The sequence below is a fragment of the Stegostoma tigrinum genome, chromosome 2, assembly GCF_030684315.1.
Source record: "Stegostoma tigrinum isolate sSteTig4 chromosome 2, sSteTig4.hap1, whole genome shotgun sequence".
NCBI lineage: Eukaryota > Metazoa > Chordata > Chondrichthyes > Orectolobiformes > Stegostomatidae > Stegostoma > Stegostoma tigrinum.
This window is the reverse complement of record NC_081355.1, coordinates 144,244,492-144,266,186: the sequence shown is the minus strand read 5'-3', so window position 1 is coordinate 144,266,186 and position 21,695 is coordinate 144,244,492. Positions and strand designations below refer to the sequence as shown.

Here is a 21,695-nt window from a genome sequence, read left to right as displayed (position 1 = left end):
CTAAATACTGCCGGTGAGGCTAGGTCTGGATAGTGTTTCGAGTAGATGCATAAAAAATGTAATTAAAATGATAATAACTGGTGTTTCTGGCGGTGGCTGCAGGCTTTGTTTCATTATGATATCCTAAACGCTTAATCAGGCAGAAAAGCCCAAATAATTGAAATCGTCCATGTTTCCCTTCATTAGTTTCCTGTAATTACAGAAGCGCATGACTCCGTTGTTCCTTTGCCGTTTGTGATAGTTTTGAAATCCCCTTCGGTCAATTGAGAACGTCAGTTGCCCGCGCTCTTTCAAACCGCAGTCCCAACATGAGGAAACAATGTCTAGAGCCTGGCGGAATTATCATAAACACTCCCAACCCCCTCCCCATCTGACAAAATCAGTCAGGGTCGACCCCAAACTCACCCCTTGGCCCTGGGCTTCAGACTATCTCCAGGTGAAAGTTTCACATTATAAATGCGTACTCCAAACCCCCCCCCACCTCAAAAAAAGGACACACACACACACACACACACAGAAGGGAACTCTCCAACCAATTCAACTTTATTTTAAAAAAAACAAAATCCAGGAAGATTTATCTTTTCTCTTCCCCGAAAATTTTCTTATCCGGGCTTAGAAACGGGCAGCCGAACATAAGAAAAAGAGACCAACCATCCAAAAGCTCTCACAGCGATTCCTGAATCAGATTCAGGACAAATTAATGCAGCCATGGAAACCCAGTGTGTGTCTGGTAGTAGCTGGCAGCAGCTTCATTTATTTCCATTGACGCTGGTCGAAGCCCTCTCTCAATTTCTAACCCCCACCCCGTCAGAGAGCTCTTCACTTTAAATAAAACCTTTGTCACTTACAGTAATTGAACGCTGCTCCGGTGACTTTATTGCCACTCACTTGTCCCGAGGTGCGGTCCCACCTCACGTTACAACCAAAAAAAAAGAAAACCAGGAGTGTCCGAACATTTGTGACCCGCCCGCTTTCCAATTCGGAGTGCTCTGGTCCTCACCACATTATGATGCTTCCCTCCACATTAGATCCATCCTCCATCTTCCCGTAGAGAGCAGTGTAAATTCAGCCTTCTCAAAAGTGCAGTGAATTCGGACAAGGGTTTGTTCCCAGTGCCAGGAGCTGCGATAGAAATCCGCACTTTAATTGGGATATAACTCAAAGCTGGTGCACCGAGTCCGTCTGTAGGTGGGGAGAACGGAAAAGTAAAACAGAGAAAGCGAACTAACGAGACGACTGTTAATTTCAAGAAAGAAAGGCGAACTGAGGGGCAAGCATGAGAAAACAATCTATGATCAAAACGGCTAAAATGCAAGGCAACGTGATGGTAAGTGAGCGGAGAGAGGACAAGGGGCGTGGGAGAGTCTGACTGAAGTAACCGGCTGTGGTTTCAGCTTTCATCACAAGGACCAGTGTGAAGAATCAAATGGTCATTCCTGCTATTTCAGAAAGGGTCCGCTACTAGTATTCAATCAGTGGGGGAAGTTGCCAATGGAAAGTGAGCTAATCTGTCTTCATTTTCCGTCTGTAATCAAAAAAAGTTCGGGGATGGGGGATTGATTACTGTTTGGAACCATGAACATGACTGAAATGAAATGTTGGAGAGCTTGGCTGTGTGTTTGTAATTGTGTGTGTATGTGTGTGTGTGTGACTGTATGGATGTGTGTGTAATTGTGTGTATGTGTGTGTGACTATGTATGTGTATGTATGTGTGTAATTGTGTGTATGTGTGTAGTTGTGTATGTGTGTGTAATTGTGTGTATGTGTGTGTAGTTGTGTATGTGTGTGTAATTGTGTGTGTGTGTAATTGTATGTGTGTGTAATTGTGTATGTTTGTGCAATTGTGTGTATGTGTGTAATTTGTGTGTGTAATTGTGTGTGTGTAATTGTGTATGTGTGTGTAATTGTATATGTGTGTGTAATTGTATGTGTGTGTAATTGTGTATGTGTGTGTAATTGTGTGTATGTGTGTAATTGTGTGTGTGTGTGAATGTGTGTGTGTGACTGTGTATGTGTGTGTTTGTGTGTTTTTATAGTTCTTGCCAACAGAACCTACTAGTGCTTGAATATGCACAGGATGTGAGGAAGTGCAGAACTCCTCATCTTTTTTTTCTTGTTTCTTAAAATAAAGTTTTTTATGTGGGTGGGCAGTTTAGGACAACTCTAGCTTGAATCAAAAACGGGTTCTGAAGATATAATCAGTCCAAGTGGGTGTGTGTTCTTGCCACATGATGTTACTGTCAGTGAAATCCAATTCAAAAATTAAAAACAGACAGCTGTTGTTTTGGTCAGTAACAATATCCAGTGAATCCTGATTGTAATGTGCTGTCAGCCCATGGGACTCCTGTGGAGCACGGCAAACAGACCCCGACTGTCCAAGGACGTTTACATGTGGACCTAACCCAGCCGCTGTTCTGGTTGTCTCTCCTTGTCCAATTTGGCTAGATTATTCACGGAATGGTGTACGAAGAGAGAATACTTAAAAAAAGTCATGCCTGATTTCTGCTGTTTTTTTGCACCTTGTTCCACCTGTCATTTTTCTCCTCCGGTGCCATTTCCTTTTCTTTTATCGGATTGCCAGTGCATGCCTTAGAAACTCTATGGAAATTACTGATGCAACACACAAGAAAGACAAAGGCTGAAATTAAAACAGTGGGATTTCTCCCCTCTTGATAAAAGTTTGTACAATTCTTTACTGTAAAATTGTACTGAAATGCATTTTAAAAAAAAACATTTTAAGGGCCTTCCCTGACTGCACATATTAATGCGACAACACATGCTTGGACTGGGAGGAATGTGAAGTGGAATTCCAGAACAAAAAGATAGTTCTAGATCATGTATTGTACACTTAGCTCAAACGCCTGACCTTTGGAGATTCAGTCCAATGGGATTCCACTGTGGGTGGAAGTGAATTCGGACAATGGGTGTCTCACCTGCAGGCTGATGAGCTAGTGTAAGAAGAGTGTCAACTCGCCTGGGAAAGGCCCCAGGGTGTTCAGTGTCAGTCAAGAGGCTGTGCAACTGGTAGCAAGTCCTTCCCAGGATCAGGAGCTTAGGTTCTGGTTGTGGGAGACATGTAGGAAGCTCAGATAAATAGCTAGGAAGCTAGGTCTGGGTGCCTTCCACCCACCCCTCCTCCTCCCCCCTACTCTGTTCTGTACGTTGAATCCCCTTAATCAGGCACTGAGTACCTGTACACAAAGGACCCGGGCAGCACGGTGGCTCAGTGGTTGCCTCCTAGCCCCAGGGATCCTTGTTAGATTCCAGCCTTGGACAACTATCTGTGTGCAGTTTGCACATTCTCCTCATGTCTGTGTGGGATTCTTCTTGGAGCTCCAGTTTCCTCCCACAGTCCAAAGACGTGCGGGCGAGGTGGATTGGCCATGAGAAATGCAGGTTTACAAGGATGAGGTGAGGGGGTGGGTCTGTATGGAATGCTGTTTGGAGGCTCACTGTGGACTCGATGGGCTGAATGGCCTGCTTCCCCACTTCAGAATTCTATGATCCAACTCGCAGCACATAAGCAAAATCCCAGAAGTTTTATATTCTGCACTTGCTACATGGCTAGTTGAATATCAGTGGCAGTGGAAAGAGCCCCTCAGGTGGTTACTATACAATGGGCTCCAGTTGGCATCGGTGCAGGAAAACTCCCCATCAGCCTCACCCCTGATTTATCAGGCTGAAGCAGGAGGTAGTGGAGCCCCAACTCTGCAGTTTTCATCCCAATTTAATGCTCCCTTATCTTCACCTTCACCTTGGGGAAAAGTATTAAATTCTGCCCGATATTATCTTCTAGTGGGATTGAACTTAGTGGGTTCTAACAGCTTTCTGAGCTATCCTGAATTTCCCTGAATCACAACCTCCAAATCGTTGTGCAGAGTAGCATATGTAAAATGCATGAACAGATTAACCCCTATAAACTTCACACCTTTGTAATAAAGCAAATCATAAATAGAATATACCATACTCTAGTTCAAATCGCTGGGACCCTTTAGCATAGACCTTACAGACTTGTTCAGTAACATGTTCTGGGTGAAGAGATTAATGGCAGGAAGGTAATGAAACCAAATCATGTGGATCCAAATCTGTTGTTTTAACGTCATTAATTCTGTCTATTATGAATTCCCACCACCATGTTGAAGATAGTAACTATCGACCCAAGGCATGCTCAAAAATTCTATCCTCTGATGGTGATTCCTGGGTTACTTCCTTTAGAGATTGTGTTTATAGATTACAGGATTCAGAAGAGGTGTGAAAATGTAATTTAAACAAAAATAACAAAGGAAAATGGTTGAGTGGCTTGCAATGTTTCATTTAAAATATAATGAAAGGTTGTATGCTGTATCACCAGGATGGAAAAATGCATTATGAATTGTTCATTTTCTTGCAGTAACCTTTATATCTTTAGCTGGCAGTTCGTTTGCCATTTGCCAAACTGAATGTCCATCACAAAGTAAAATGCAAAGATCTCCACAAAACTCAGTTTTGAGGGTGAAACAACACATCAGACCTCTATATGTAGATTCTGTATTTATTTAAAACAAAACCTGGCTACTGCTATCAGTATATTTCTGCAAGAGTGACAACTTTATGACAGAAATCATCACATTGTCTTGTCAGTGCTGAAACTCCTGATATTAATCATTCATGGTGCAATCTCCCAAAACATTGCAGGAATCTTCAGCACTGTCATTATCAACTAAATGTAACAAAGCAACTGTTTCTTGCAGAATGCACCATGTTGAAATTATGCTGAATGCAGTAACTAATTTGTCAGAAAGTGGCCTCCTCCATACTTAGACTCGGAGGCACTTCCATGCCTTGTGACCTTTAGGGCAGGAAAAGAGCATGCTTTCATGTCTGTTTCCATGGTTAGTTTTTCCTGGAATCAGTGACCAGATTTTCATCAGAGGCTACAGCTTGAGGAGCACCTCTCCTCCACAAACATGGTTCACCAGGGCACTCTCCTGCTCTTACTGCCTGCCTCCTTCCACCCTGACTAGGTGATCAGAAACATTGCCAAAGGCAATCTTCAGCCTTTGAATCCACAATGATCCCCAGCAAAGGATGAAATCGTAAGAAAGAAAATGAACAAGTACACCCCTCAAAGGGGAGGGTAGTGTTTGTGGTTCCATGCTTGGATTTTTAAAATCATGCATTTTAATATTTTATATTCATTCATTTGTGGCGTCTTGGAATATAAGTATCAATGCTCAGCATTTACACGAATCTCAAGTCTCAACTTTTATATCAAAATGGATCTACTTCCACTTGCAGATACTGTGGTTAGCATGCCTGCGCTATTTAAAAACCGAAAGATCGACAGATGCTGTAAATCAGGAATAAAAACAAAGTTACTGGAAAAGCTCAGCAGGCCTGGCAGCATCTGTTTTGTGCCTGTGCTATTGCCTGTGAATTGCAAGATGATCAATGTTCAATGGAGCCTGAGTTTAAAAAAAATCTGAAAATGACTGGACACTCAAACCCTCGTGGAAAGCACACATTTCAAAGGGATGCCTTTTGGGTGATTTGGTCAGCATTTTTATGTCACTAGCTTTAACGTTCATTTTCATCATATGATTTCTTTTCCTTTCTCAAAATTAGTTTGAAATATATTTCCAGCAGCTGGCTTATCTTCTGTGCCCGCTAAATAGGTTACTTTCCAGCATTGGTGATTAGTAGCTTCAAGGTTTTGAACTGATCATAATAAAGACATTTGCAGTGCAAATTACTTCCTCAAACATCAAAAATATGACAGCATTTCCTAAGATTATAGTTTGTTTTCTTTGCAACTATGAACAGGCCCTGGTTGACAAACCTCTGGTTTAGAATTCTTAGAATTGTTTAACTTACACGGGCCTTGCACTGAAAGAAATGTGATGGAGTGTTATTCATTGAACATATTATCATAAAAATTCTTCCTTTTGCTCCAGAGTCTGACGAGCTGCTTATCCAAGATACATTCAATGAATTTGCAAGTACTGCCTTAAGCAAATGAGAATTTTCAAGTTGCTGGAAATGAATTTGATGGGTTCCTCTTGTATTGGGCTTTCTGAGATCTTATTGGAAAATTTTCATCAAACCATGACAGCTTTGAGCTAACGTATCTTGGTAATTGAAAACCTTGAGAAGAACGTGTGCTTTAATACCATTTTTCAGCAGTTGAATTGATACAGATCTCTTCTGTAGAGAACCACAGAGTGGGCAGTCGTTTAGAAAGCTGACTCAGCCCGATATGTATCCGGGGAAGGGGGCTCAAAAGCTTGATTCCATATTATTACCAGAAGCACCCGTCTTATTCCAAAATGAAACAGACTGTGGGCATAAATGGTTCCTTTTTCAGTTGGCAAGTTTTAACAAGTGGTGTATCAAAGGGATCAATGGTAGAACATCAACTTTATGTACAATTTATGTAAGTTACTTGGTTGTAGAGAGCAAAGGTAAATCGCTAAATTTGCTGATGATACAAAGCCAGGTAGGACAATAAGTTATAAAGAAGGCAAAAGGAGGCCACAAATGGCTTTAGATAGGCTAAGAAAGTGGGAAAAGTTTTAGCAGATCAAGTACAATGTGGGAAACTGTGAAATTATCCATTTTGGCAAGAAGAATTAAAAAAAACTTTGAGATTTTAGACCTCGAAGATGGAAAAGTATTTGGCTGCTCTGTTGCCTGAATCACAAATCGCAGTCACAGCATCTAATTAGGAATGTTAGTACAATGGTGTCATTTATTGTAAGGGAAATTAAATTTAAAAACTATAGAGGTTATACTTCAGCTGTTGGTGAGATCCCTGAGATGGATGGACCGAGGGAAGGATGTGAATGCATTGAAGGCAGTGGAAAGAAGATTTACTCAACTATTTCTCAAATGAGCAGGTTGACATCTGAGTAAAAGTTGGACAGGCTAGGTTTGTACTTGCTGGAATTTAGAAGAGAAAGAGCTGACTTTTTTGAAAATCTGCAGACTCTTGACAAAGGGTAGGTGAAAAGGACTTTTATAGATGATTCTAGACCTGAGTTCATTGTTTAATGATTTCTTTTTCTCACAAAGGGCTATGAATCTTTAGAATTCTCTTCCTGAAGAGGTAATATAAACATATATGTTATTATATGTTGAAACATATAGAATTCTTAAAGATTATTGAAGGGCTTGATAGGGTAAATGCTGAGAGGATGTTTCTCCTTTTATGAGAATCTAAGACTAGAGGGCATAGGGCGGTGGTAGAGTGGTAAGGGTGCAGAACAACCTGTCTGCCAATGTAGTGAACTCAGCCACATTAGGGGCATTTAAACAGTCCTTGAATAAGCATATGGATGATGATTGGATAGTGTAGGGGAATGGGCTTAAATTAGTTCACAGGCCAGCACTACATTGAGAGCCAAAGGGCCTGTTCTGCGCTGTATTGTTCTATGTTCTATAGTCTAAACATAGAGGGGTATCAAGTAAAGACTGAGATGAGAAGAAAGTTAATCTCTCAGGGGATCATGAGTCTTTGGAATTCCTTGTCACAGAAAGCTGTGAGGGCAGAGATCTTGTGTATGTTTAAGGCTGAAATAGATGGATTCTTTATCAATCAGAGAAGCAACGGTTATGGGGAGAAGGCAGGAAACTGGACATGAGGAATATCAGATAAACCATGATCCTATTGAATGGTGGAACAGGTTTGAGGAGGCCTACTCCTGTTCCTATTTCTTCTGGTTTTCTAGTAATGGAAGCAACGTCTTTGAATGTCTTTCAGGCAGCGAGATAGATTGTTGGCACGCAAAGGAAAATGTTATCTTGCAAGTGGGAATATAATCTTGTTGAATGCTCATATGTATTGAATGTTTCTAATTAATAGTTATCTGTATGAAATCTGACTGTTTACAGTGCACTGTGAATTTATAATCTCATTCTCAAGAGGTACGTTGAAACTTGAACACCAATCAAGGTCCTCATTTGGCATTTCTTTTCAGTAATGTTATTCTAACATCTTTCTGTGTCTCAATGTCAAATATTGTTTCCTTTAGTGAGGTGCCTTGGCATGTTTCATTATATTAACTTCCTAAATATAAGTTACCATTGTTGTTAACATAACACTTAATCTCTAAATACCAGGTTAATATTTACAGATTGTATCTCATTCAATGTGTTGTTTTTGAGTAATTTGGTTTGAAAATTATAATGGCCTGTGGCTAGATAAGTTTATTGATCTCATAGTTCTCAATACTGCTGCCCTATATCATCAAACCTATTCATAGGTTTCCCATCTGAATTTCTCAAGACACATAATACCTAGGACAACTATTCAGCCAAAGAATTGGTTCAAGTTTAGAGGGTGAATGGGATTTATTGTTACATGCCAACAATGTTTCAATATTAATACTCCTAACTGGAAACAGAACCTCCTTTGATGGTAATCCATTTTTTAAAAATCACTCTGCCAGTAGCAATTAATAAGGATGACATGTAAGCAACTTTGATTTGGGAATTCTGTCTGATATTTAAGTTGTGGGTTCAAGCCCCACTCCAGCAATTTAGCATGTAATTCAGACCAATACTTGCATGCAGTACTGAGAGAGATGTTCAGAGATGCATTTTAAAGTACGTATAAAAGATTACGTGGCTCGAAGAAGGGGAAGTTCACTTGATATTCTAGGCAAACTATCTTCTTCAGTCAACCCAAAATAAGATAGATTATGTGATTATTCATCTAATTGTAGTGCTTTTCACATTACAGCAGGAATAATATTTTGGCTGTGCAATGTTTATTGAAATGCTAGGAGCCTAAAGGTAAAAGTAAGCTATTTCAATATATCTTCTTTATATTATGTTAAGTCCTTAAACATTCAAATGCTACAAGATGACAATGTGTAATTTTTAAAACTGCTAGCACTGATTTATTTAAGTTTCTGTGCTGAAATGATCTTAATCAGCAGGGAACTTACAAACTTCATCTACAATTAACCAAAAGCTAACTAATGAGATATAATTGCCAAACTGATCCATCTTATAGTACACAACTCAGAAACAAGCTCATTCATTCAATGGAAATTCAAGACTGCACATCACTGTTAACTAGAAACAGAAATTCCATTGATAGTTACCTTCCTTTTCTCCTGATATTTTTCATATTAGGCCATGGACTTCCATTAGATTGGTGCACGTTTTTGGTCAAAATGCTTCAGTGAGTTCCATTTCCTTCTGCAGGCTGACTCACCACAAGACTCTCTCACTGCCGCGTATGTTGGAAGAACTTTCAGACTGCCGATTAATTTATTTGGCTCCATTACCTACATACTCTCCACAGCCAACAAATCCTTACACGTGACCCAAAGCCAGAGCTTCTGGCCTAAATATAGAGACACTCCACGGCATTACAAAACCTTTTGATGGTAATCTGTATTTTTGTAAAGCTGTCAATAACCTTAATGTGAGATAACACGGTGTAGAGCTGGATGAACACAGCAGGCCAAGCAGCATCAGAGGAGCAGGAGAGCTGACATTTCGGGTCTGGACCCTTCTTCAGAAATGGAGTTGAACCTGGGCCTCTCAGTTCAGGGGTAGGGACACTACCACTGCATCACAAGAGAGATCCTAGTAAGTAGAGTGACAGGTAGTAAAGAAGGTATTTGGAATGCGTGTTTTGGTCACTGCACTGCGTATAGGCGTTGGAAGGTTATGTTACGGCTGTACAGGACATTGGTTAGGGCACTTTTGGAATATTGCATTCAATTCTGGTCTCTCTGCTAAGGAAAGGATCTTGTGAAACTTTAAAGGGTTCAGTAAAGATTTACAAGAATATTGCCAGTGTTGGAGGGCTTGAACCATAGGGAGAGGCTGAATAGGTTGGGGTTATTTTACCCGGAGCATCAGAGACTGTACTTTATGGGCATTTATAAAATCATGAGGGACATGGATAGGTAGAATAGCTAAGGTCTTTTCCCTGGGGTGGCGGAGTCCAAAACTAGAGGGCATAGGTTTAAGGTGAGTGGGCAAATATTTAAAAGGGACCTAAGGGGCAATTTTTTCATGCAGAGAGTGATAGTTATGGAATGAACTGCTAGAGGAGGTGGTGGAGGGTGGTACAATTAAAACATTTAAAAGGCATCTGAATGGGTAAATGAGTAGGAAGGATTTAGAGGGATATGGGCCAAATGCTGGCAACTGGGACTAGATTAATTTAGGATATCTGGCCAGTATAGACAAGTTGGACTGAGGGATCAGTTTCTGTGCTGTACATCTCTATGTCTATGACCAAGTGCTGTGGTTTCCTTCCTGAGGGATAGAATTGAAACTAGTGAAGTTAAGCTCAACCTTTCTCAAACCACGTGCAGAACACACACGCAATCCCGTGTGCAGTTCTGGTCAATGCAGTTATTAACTAAATCTGTTTGCTTCAGATTTCCAGCATTTTGCTTTTATTTGATTAGAGAAGACAGAATGATTATTTTTATAAATCAGTTGCAAAAACTCACTAGACAGAACCATTTGGATGTTCACTATTTTGTCATCATGTTTCTGTATTATAGTTTTGTTTTTAATTCAGCCTGTTCAGAGATGTTATTACACAAGTCTAGAGCAGGTGGAACTTGAACCCAGCCCTCTCAGTTCAGCAATAGGGACACTACGACTGTTCCATAAGAGGGCCCCAGTAGCTGCATACATTTGCTGAAAAGAAACTTGATTTACAGCTGCTGTACCATAGAGACAGAAAGATGCTTCACTGAGATTTGAGTATCTGTGAAGATTGTTGTTGAGGAGAAAAGGGCCGATTCTTGATTTCTGATATTTACAATCAGACTTTAAGCAGCTTAAGCATAATGTGACATATTGAGCTTTCCTTTCATGCAAAAATATTTGGTGTCCTTTTGATAATGGTGCATTGGCAGCCTTTTATGAATATGTTCAGTGACTGACTACCACTGGAAAAAAATTACAAAAATAAAACTTGCAGTCTTTCATTCCAGGTAGCAAACTCGAAACTGACTGGCCGAATATTATCATCAACCGGAATCATAACACTGGACATGAGTTTCAGTTGCCCCAGCTGATATTCCTACTGGACAAGTCAGATCCCAGATCAGATCTATATGCCCTGATAGATATTTTGTTTCTTTAACATGATAGTCTTTCACTGATTCACAAGCACTCAAACTACGAGTTTGGTTTTTAACAAGAAAATTATATTTCTTGACTTTTACTCTCAGATGTTAGTGACCCAAAATTGGGGATTAATGCCATATAATTAATATTCTGAATGGTTACTTTCTCCCAGTTATACATAGGGATGTCATGAGCAACGTGCCTTCCTCAAACAGTAATGAACAAAGTAAAATCAATGACTTTGATCTAATGAGACAGAAGTCCTCAGCAGGCTTAAAAAGCTCAAAGCAAGTAAGTCACCAAGGATAAATGGTATTTATCCAAGAATTCTGCAAAGATGAGGGTCATGAGGAATTGCTGAGCATTGTAACACAAGGGAGATACCTCAAGATTGAAAACAAGCCATTGTGGTGCTTATATTTATTAAAGAAAATAAACAGACACAGGCAATAGACGGCTTATTAATTTTTCCTCCATTCTGTCTACAATAATTTAATTGATTATCAGGAGGATCTATGCAGTATCACCAGCTGCCTATGGTGATACCCCTAGCTATGATGGAGATGATTAGGTAACTTCCCAGTCAGTCGTGTCTGCAAGTGACTAGGATTGAATTCATGTGCTTAATTTGTAGATAACTACCTTCCACTCATTTCATTTTGTAAGTGAAATCATCCTGCTTTTATCAAGAGACTGCTGTGGTTTTGATTGCAAGTTTTCTTTTCTCTCCGTCACAGGGAACTTGTTAGAAAGCAACTAGCCTGTTTGCTGTTACACATCGATGAAACAAGGACATAGTTTTCTGAGTGAACACATTTTTTAAAGGAGATTGTTTACTGTGAGTCCCGTCTTAAGTCCCACCATTGTTTCAATCAGCGATGTCAATAGGCACTCTACTTAATAACCCACTTAGCAATGACCAACATAGATTCAGAAAAGGCGGGCTCTTGTGGCATATTGCAAGTGTTTCTTCCTCTGGGCTAGGAGATCCAGGTTCGAATTCCACCTGGCCTGGAAGGAGATTCATCACATATGGGTTCAGGAAGAGGAAGTGCAACGTCTGTGTCTCCTTTGAGGAAGCCATCTTGCACATTGACTGTAGAAGCCGACATGTACATATTATACTTGGAATTCTGAAAACCATTTGGCAGGGTCTTACATAAAGATTAAGGAGTAAGACCTGGAATTGGGTAATAAACTGGTGAAGAACGAAAGCCAATGGCTACTCAGTGCAATATCATTGTTGTATTAAAGCATGGTAAAAGAGGTGCAGAGCAAGATGCCACTAAACTATGAGCAGGGTATCCATACGGTGGGTCCAATGGAGCCATGAGATCAGGAATTGGGATTGTGAGTTCCAAGACAGTAAATGCTGACCATGGAATAGTGTCAGAGCTTTGACTGACTGCCAACAGCCTTTAAATGTGAATTTTTTTTTGGCTAGGGGACATGAATTCACATGTTAGCCCAAGGCCTGGTCAATGGGCTTGGATGGGAGGGTAATTGTTATGGGAGCCCAGGATAGTTTTCTTGAAGCAAAATGCAAATAATCCAACTAGGGAAGGGGCAATACTAGACCAGGTAGTGGGGAATGAGCCCAGCCAAATGATCGAAGTATCAGTAGGGAGCATTTCAGGAACAGTGACCATAATTCTGTGAGTTTTCAGCGACTTATGAAGAAGGATAAGAGCAGCCCTCAGGTGAAAGTATCAGACTGGGGAAAGGCTAACTACAACAATATTAGGTAGAAACTAGGGATTGCAGATTGGGGCGGCTATTTTGGGGTAAATCCATTCCTGGTATGTGGGAATCTTTCAAAAGCTCGTTGATTGGAGTTCAGGACCAACATGTTTCTGTGAAAATGAGGGTTAATGATGGCAAGATTCAGGAACTTTGGATGACACAAGAAATTGTGAGCTTAGTGATAAAGAAAAAGGAGGTGTACCCAGGGTTTAGGAAACTGAAGACAGACACAACTCTTGAGAAATATAAAGAAAGCAGGAAAGAACTTCAACAAGGAGTTAGGAGGGCTAAAAGTCACCATGAAATGTCCTTGGCAAACAGGATTAAGTTTTTATTACATATATTAGGAGCAAAAGGGTAACTAGGGAAAGGGTAGGTCCACTCAAGGACACAGGAGGGAATTTATGCCTGAAGATGGAGGAAGTAGGTGAGGTCTTTAACAAATAATTTGTATCAGTATTCACAAAGGAAAAGGTCATGGTGACTCTAGAGAGGGGTATATTGATATTCTGGGGCATGTTAATATGAAAAAAAGAGGAGGTATTGGTATTTTGAAAAGCATTAAGGGAGACTAGTCCTCAGGATCTGATGTGATTTATCTCAGAATACTGAGGGAGGCAGATGAGGACGCATACTTTCACAGGCCTTTTCTAAATTAACAACATTGATATCATTAGTACTGTTTATAACATATAAAATTCTATTATCATTTTAACTCATGCCCCTTCCACTTCATCATCCACCTTCATTCTTATACTCTTAAATTTTGCTCATGGTAAGAAATAATTAGCAATATTTTAATTTTAACTGATTAATTATTATATTTATGACTGAGTAATTGGAGTTTCTGGCTGCAATTTGGATCAATATGATAAATGTATTTATGAGCATATTTTAGGTGAGAGAATGCTATAAATATTTACAAGTACATGTACAATATCACCACGGACTTTTGGAAAAAAAAACCCTGTGCTCTTTTTGTTAAAATGACATTTTTGGCATTACTACAACTAGTTTCCCTTAATGCTTTTCAAAATACCAACACCTCTTTTTCTCATATTCCATGGAATAGTCTATTAAATTGCTTTCAAAAACAAATTTGCTGGAAAAGCTCAGCAGGTCTGGCAGCATCTCCGAATGAAAAAACAGAGTTAACGTTTTGGGTCTGGTGACCCTTCCTCAGAACTGTCACCGGGCCCGAAATGTTGACTCTGTTTTTTCATTCACAGTTGCTGCCAGACCTGCTAAGCTTTTCCTGCAAATTTGTTTTTGGTTCTGATTTACAGCATCCGCAGTGCCTTTGGTTTTTTAAAAATTACTTTCTTGCAGTCTGGTTGAAAAATGGAATAAGTTTGTTTGGAAATACCAGCTGAGAGATGCACTATGAAACTCTTAAAGAAAAGAAAACTTGCATTTATTTAGCATATTTTGAAAATTCATGAGGGTCTCAAAGGATTTTTCAGGCTATAAAGGTACTTTTTAAAATGGCTTTATGATGTAGGAAACATGACAGCCAAGTTGCAAACAGCAGACTCTCCCAAATCACAAGACAAATGAGAAAACTATCTTTTTCAGTGATGTTGATTGTCGGATAAATATGAAAGAATTTTTTTTTAAATCTACCAAAATATTAGGAAATGAACTGAGATTTGCAGATTGGGACGCCTTTTTGAGGATAAATCTGCATCTGGTATGTGAGAATCTTTTAAAAGCCGATCGATTAAAGTTGAGGACCAATATGTTCCTGTGAAAGTGAAGTATAGCAATTGCAAGATTCAGGAGCCTTGGATGACAGCAGAAATTGTGAGCTGAGTTACAAAGAAAATGGAGGCATATTTGAGGTGTAAGAAATTGAAGACAGGCAGCACCCTTGAAGAATACAAAGGTAGCAGGAAAGAATGTAAACAAGGAGTTAGGAGGGCTAAAATGACATGAAATGTCCTTGGCAAACAGGATTAAGGAAAATCCCAAGGCTTTTCATATATAAGGAGTAAGAGGGTAGCTAGGGAAAGGGTAGGTCCATTCAAAGACAGCAACGGGAATTTATGCATAGAACCAGAGGAAGAGGGTGAGGTCCTTAATAAATGCTCATATCAGTATTTGCAAATGAGAAGGTCATGCAATCACACAGCAGTATAGCATGGAAACAGTCCCTTTGGTCCAACTTGTCCATGCCAGCCAGATATCATAAATTCATCTAGTTCTATCTGTCAGCATTTGACCCATATCCCTCTAAACACTTCCTGCTAATATACCCATCCAGATGCCTTCTAAATGTTGTAAGTGTACCAGCCTCCACCACTTCATCTGGAACTTCATTCTATACATGCACCACCCTCTGCGTGAAACATTTGCCCCTTAGGTACCTTTTAAATCTCTCCCCTCTCACCTTAAACTTATACCCTCTGACTCCCCTATCCTGGGAAAAAGACCTTGGTTATTTATCCTATCCATGCCCTTGATGGTTTTCCAAACCTCTAGAAGGTCATCTCTCGCCCTTCAACACTCCAGCCTATTCAACCTCTCCATATAACTCAAACCCTCCAACTCTGGCAATATCCTCGTAAACCCTTTCTGAACCCTTTCAAGTCTCACAACATCCTTCCTGTAGCAGGGAGACCAGAATTGCACACAGTACTCCAAAAGTGGCCTAACCAAAGTCCTGTACAGCCATAACATGGCCTCCCAACTCCTTCGCTCAATGCTCTGACCAATAAAGGCAAAAACATACCAAACACTTTCCTAACCATCCTGCCGACCTGGACTCCACTTGCAAGGAACTATGAACCTGCACTCCAAGATCTCTTTGTTCAGCAACACTCCCCAGGATCTTACCATTAAGTATATGAGTGCTTCCCTGATTTGTCTTTCCAAAATGCAGCACTTCACATTTGTTTGAATTAAACTCCATCTGCCTCTCCTTGGCCCATTGGCCTATCTGATCAAGGTCCCGTTGTACTCTGAGGTAACCTTCTTGTCTGTCCACTACACCTCCAGTTTCTCCTCATCCATGTCCTAAAACAGGAACTCCTTGTTTTGAAACAATGTCCTTTAGCTATATCCACGTTCTCAAAACCTTTAAGGATCTTAGTTATTTTATCCTGCACTCTTGTAAACTCCAACAAAAACCCAGCTTAGTTTGTCCAATCTTTCATCACGGGAAAACACAGCTGTCTTGGAATTGTTGTCTTCAGCCTTTTTTTTCTCACAATTCAACAAAATAGCTGCAAGATACTATTGATGAATTAACAACCAATTATCCTGCAGTTCCTTGTGTTATTCCTTCATCTTCTGTTTCACACTGCAGAAGTTTCAAGTCTTCACAGCTTTTGAGGTTTCGGTGAACAATCACGAAATCCATTCTTTGTGAACTCACTCTTTTTGATTGATTGTCAAGATAATACAGCCCTATTGTCTACTTTGCTGCAGTTGAATCCTCCTGTGCTTTACAGGAGCTATTTTTGAGATTCCTTGTGTCCACTTTAAAGACAGCTTAGCTTACTTTATAAATATATCATGTTATAACTACATGTTTGTGATAGTATGATTTATGACAAATGCCTCTTACTTTTATGTTCAGTTGTTCTGGGTATGTAATTGAACATGAGACTAGATTTAATGGTTTGCCACCTTAGTTTTAATTCAACTGAAAAAGCAAGATTCTATCCTACTTCAGGCTTTGCTGTACCATTCATAAAGTACTGTACAGGCATGCATCCCTCCCAGGAGCAGTACTTTGCATTTGTCTGCATGAAATTGCAACTTCTATTAATCTATTCACAATTTATTGCATCTCTCTGATTTTTGAGTTGGTTTCTCTGTTTCATTTCTCCTTCTTATCTGGTGTCATTAGCAACTGTCTGAACACAGGTCCTGTAAAGAAGAGACAGAAGAGTTTCACAAGATAATGCGAAGTTCAGAAAAAGGCTGATGAAAAGAATGCTGTTACTATTAGTGATCAGTATGAGGGGAGACAAGTTTAACGTTTGGGTAAGAGATGCAAGAAGAAGTGAGCAATAACATTTTTATGCTGTAAATGGTTTGACTCGAAACTCACTGCCGAAGAGCTAAGAGTGTGTCACTGCCATTACAAAGAACAAAAAACAATGCAACACAGGAGCAGAGATAATGGGAACTGCAGATGCTGGAGAATCCAAGATAATAAAGTGTGAAGCTGGATGAACAGAGCAGGCCAAGCAGCATCTCAGGTGCTCTGATGAAGGGTCTAGGCCCGATATGTCAGCTTTTGTGCTCCTGAGATGCTGCTTGTCCTACTGTGTTCATCCAGCCTCACACTTTATTATCAGCACAGGAACAGGCCCTCCAGCTCACCAAGCCCAGCCTGACACATGATGCCTTTCTAAGCTATATTCCCTTGCCTCCATATGGTCCATATCTTTCTAATCCCTGCCTATTCGTACACCTGTGAAGATGCCCCTTAAATGTTGCTATTGTATCAACCTCTACCACCTCCTCTGACAGCACATTCCAAGCACTTACCATACACTGTGTAGAAAAAGCTTGCCTAAAACCATATGACATAGGAGCACAAAGTAGGCCATTCACCCAACAGGCCTGCTCCACCATTCAATCACGGCTGATAAGTTCCTCAACCCCATTCTCCTGCTTTCTCCCCATGACCCTTGATCCCCCTGATAATCGAAGATCATCCCACCCAGACCCATCTACCTCCCCTTTCCTATAACTAGCACACTTAAGGCACACATCCCTGAACAATATAGGCAATTTAGCATGGCTAAACTACTAACTTGCACATCTTTGGGCTGTGGGATCAAAATGGAGCACCCAGAAAAAACCCTCACAGTCACATGGAGAACATGAAAACTCCACACAAAGTGTGGAATTGAGCCTGGGTCCCTGGTGCTGTGGGGCAGCAATGTTAATCACTAAGCCACTGTGCTGCTGGCAAGTGATTGCTGGGTCCCTTGCTGATCAACAGCCAAGGATGAAGTGCCAGAAGACTAGAGGGTGGCTAATGTGGCACCATTATTTAAGAAAGACTGTAGGGAAAAGCTACAGAATGGTAGACCGGTGAGCCTTGCATCAGAGGTGGGAAGTCGTTGGAGGGGATTCTGAGAGATAGGATTTACATGCATTTGGAAACACAAGGACCAATTAGGGATAGTCAGCATGTCTTTGTATGTAGGGAATCGTCTCTCACTAACTTGATTGAGTTTTTTAAAGGTTGATAACGAAGATTAATGAAAGCAGAGCAGTAGACCTTGTCTATGTGGGCTTCAGGAAAGTGATTGACAAGGTTCTGCACGGTAGACTGGTTACCAAGGTTAGAGCATTTAGGATTGAGTGACAGCCAGCTGATTGGATGCAAAATTGCTTGAAGGTAGGTGACAGAGGTGGGGGTAGAGGGTTGCTTTTTGGACTGGAGGCCCGTGACCAGCGGTGTGCCACAAAGATCGGTGATGGGTCCACCGCGTGTCATCATTTATGCAAATGATTTGGATGTGAATATAGGAGGCCCAATTGGTCAGTTTGCAAATGACACCAAAATAGTTGGTGTAGTCAACAGTGAAGAAGATTATGTCAGAGTACAATGGGACATTGATCAGATGGGCCAGCGGGATGAGGATTGGCAGATGGAGTGTAATTTAGATAAATGTGAGGGGTTGCATTTTGGGAAGGTAAGCCAAGCCAATTAATGGTAGGGTCTCAGGTGGTTTTGCTGAACAAAGAGATTTAGGGGTGCAAGTGCATAGTTTCTTGAAAGTGAAGTTGCAGGGAGACAGGGTAATGAAGAAGTATAAGAGTTGGGATGCCATGTTGTGCTTTATATGACATTAGTGTGGCCACTTTTAGAATACTGCATTCAATTCTGGTTGCCCCTCTGTACGAAGCATGTTGTTAAACTTGAGTGGATGCAGAAAAGATTTACAAGGATGTTGCCAGGACTGGAGGGTTTGAGTTATAGGGAGAAAATAAATAGGCTGAGGCTTTTTCTCCAGAGCATCAAAGGCTGAGAGGAGACCTTATAGAGGTTTATAAAATCATGTGGGGCATGGATAGGGTGAATAGCCAAAATCTTTTTCCTGTGGTAGGGATGTTTGAAACTAGGGGGCATAGGTTTAAGCTGAGAGGAGGAAGATTTTAAAATGACCTGAGGGATAACTTTCTTACACAGAGGGTAGTGCATGTATGGAATGAGCTACCAGAAGAAGTGGTGAAAGTGGGTACAGTTACAACATGTAAAAATCATCTGGATGAATATAAGAATAGGAAGGGTTTAGAGAAATGTCGGCCAAATGCTGGAAAATCGGACGAGGTCAGATTGGGATATCTAGTCAGTGTAGATGGGTTGGACCATAGGGTTTGTTTCTGTGCTGTATGACTCTATGACTTTCTCCAAAGTCTCCAAACCCTTCTGGTATCATGGTGACCAGAAATGTCTATGGTATTCCAAATGTAGCCTGAGTATAGTTCTCTACAGCTGCTACTTAACTTGCCAGTTTTTATACTCTATGTCCTAACCATAGAAGCAAGCATGCTGTGTGCCTTATTGACCACATTATCCACTCGTGTTGTCACTTTCAGGGAACTGTGGACCTGTATGCTTAGATACCTCTGTATGTTGAAGCTACTAAGGGTTCTTACGATTACTGTATACCCACCCACATTAGATCTTGCAACATGCATTACCTTGCATTTTCCTGGATTAAGCTCCATCTGTGATTTCCAAAGACATGAAGATGTACAACATTGAAACAAACCGTTTGGTCCAACTTGTCCACGCTGACCGGATATCCTAAATTAATCTAGTATCATTTGCCAGCATTTGGCCTCTATCCCTGTAAATCCTTCCTATTCGTGTACCTATCCAGATGCCTTTCAAAGTTGTAATTGTACACAGCTCTGCTACCTCCTCTGCCAGTTCATTCCATACACGCACTACCCTCTGTGTAAAAAAGTTGCATTCTCCTCCAAATCGTACATATATATTACAAACAATAGGGGTCCCAGGACTGAACCCTGCAAAACACCACTTGTAATAGATCTTCAGTCAGATAAACACTCATCCCACTGCTCTTCTCTGTCTTCTAACACTAATCCAGTTCTATATATATCTTAGCAGTTCACTGTGGATCCCATGTGACTTCACTTTTTGCATCACCCTGCCATAAGGGACCTTGTTAAAGACCTCGCGAAAGCCCATACAGATACCATCCACTACCATACCCTCATGAATCACTTTTGTCACTTTCTCAAAAGCTCAATTAAGTTGGTTATACACAACCTTCCCCAACAGAACCTTGCCTATCACTAATAAGTCCATATTTTTCCAAATGTGAGTAAATCCTTTCCCAAAGAGCCTCCTCTAAATATTTCCCTATCACAGATTTAAGGATCACTGCCCTGTGATTTCCTAGATTATCTGTGTTGCCATTCTTACACAAAGAAGCAACGCAGGCTATTCTCCAGTTCTCTGGGACCTCTCTTGTGACCAAAGAGGGTACAAAGATTTCAGACAAAGCCCCAGCAATTTCCTCACCTGCCTCCTTCAACATTCTGGATTAAATTGCATCAGGTCCTGGAGATTTTAAACCACAGAGCCCATTGGTAATGGCAGTTGGATTGTTTGCCACGCTATCTGGAAGTTGGAGAGAGAGATACACTTTAACATACGGTCCAAATAATATGCATAGTGAGATGGTCTTTATTGAATGGGAGAATGGAGAGCAATAATTTACATTAAAAGCACTGTAGAAACGCAGTGAAACTCTCTGATATAACAAAGTGTGGAGCTGGATGAACACAGCAGGCCAAGCAGCATCTTAGGAGCACAAAAGCTGACGTTTCGGGCCTAGACCCTTCATCAGAAAAGGGGGATGGGGAGAGGGTTCTGAAATAAATAGGGAGAGAGGGGGAGGCAGACCGAGGGGAGATTTTGAAACTGGTGAAATCCACATTGATACCATTGGGCTGCAGGGTTCCCAAGCGGAACATGAGTTGCTGTTCCTGCAACCTACGGGTGGCATCATTATGGTACTGCAGGAGGCCCAGGATGGACATGTCATCTAAGGGATGGGAGGGGGAGTTGAACTGCGAACCGAGCGTAGGTGTTCTACAAAGCGGTCCCCAAGCCTCCGCTTGGTTTCCCCAATGTAGAGGAAGCCACAACGGGTACAGCGGATGCAGTATTCCACACTGGCAGATGTGCAGGTTCACACCTACGCTCGGTCCAGCTCCACACTTTGTTATCTCGGATTCTGCAGCATCTGCAGTTCCCATTGTCTCTGATCCCAGTAAAACTCTCTGAGGTGTTTCACAGGAAGCTTCCTCATGTAAAATCTGACAGCGCTGCAAAAGGAGACATTTTGACAGGTGATACATATAACTAAAACTTGGCCAAAAATAGGCATGAAGGATCAGAGGGGTTTGAATAGATATTGCAGAGAAGGAATGGGCTACTTGTATCTAAATGTGTATGGACCATGTGTTTGTGCCATTATGCTGTATGTGAAAAGGATTTATTTAAGATTAAAAGTGATGTTGATCATGCAAAAAATGGAGTAACTAAGATACTGAACAATGTAAGTGAAAAAAATTTCATCAAACAATGGAATACTTAAAAAATTTGTTAATGCCTTATCTATTCCATCACTCAGTGTCTTAAGGATTTCCGAATGCATGCCATCCAACTCAGGTCAAGACCTTTAGCTATCTGAGTTAACTTGTACAACAAGCTTAATTAGATTTCATTTAAATTAAAAAGAGGAGATTAGACAATTAAGAAAGATAATAATGAAAGTAAGTTTAAATATTAACAAGCAATTTCTGACTAAATGAAAACCACATTAGAAACAAGTGGTTAAAATGAGAATACTCAACTCTAA

General features: G+C 40.6%; 1 protein-coding gene across 2 annotated transcripts in view; it reads left to right on the top strand.

The window, feature by feature from the left end:
* The window catches only part of dpp6a (dipeptidyl-peptidase 6a), a 1,430,988-nt gene that overhangs the window by 193,100 nt on the left and 1,216,193 nt on the right, over positions 1-21,695 (top strand). Inside the window, exon 1 of one of the 2 annotated variants that reach the window (XM_059639748.1) lies at positions 1,084-1,327. The exons of the other annotated variant lie outside the window; for it this stretch is intronic. Within the exon in view, the coding sequence (XP_059495731.1) occupies positions 1,277-1,327 (51 nt within the window). The 5' untranslated portion in view covers positions 1,084-1,276. Of the gene's footprint in view, positions 1-1,083; positions 1,328-21,695 lie in introns of those variants that run through there. 2 annotated transcript variants of the gene reach the window in all.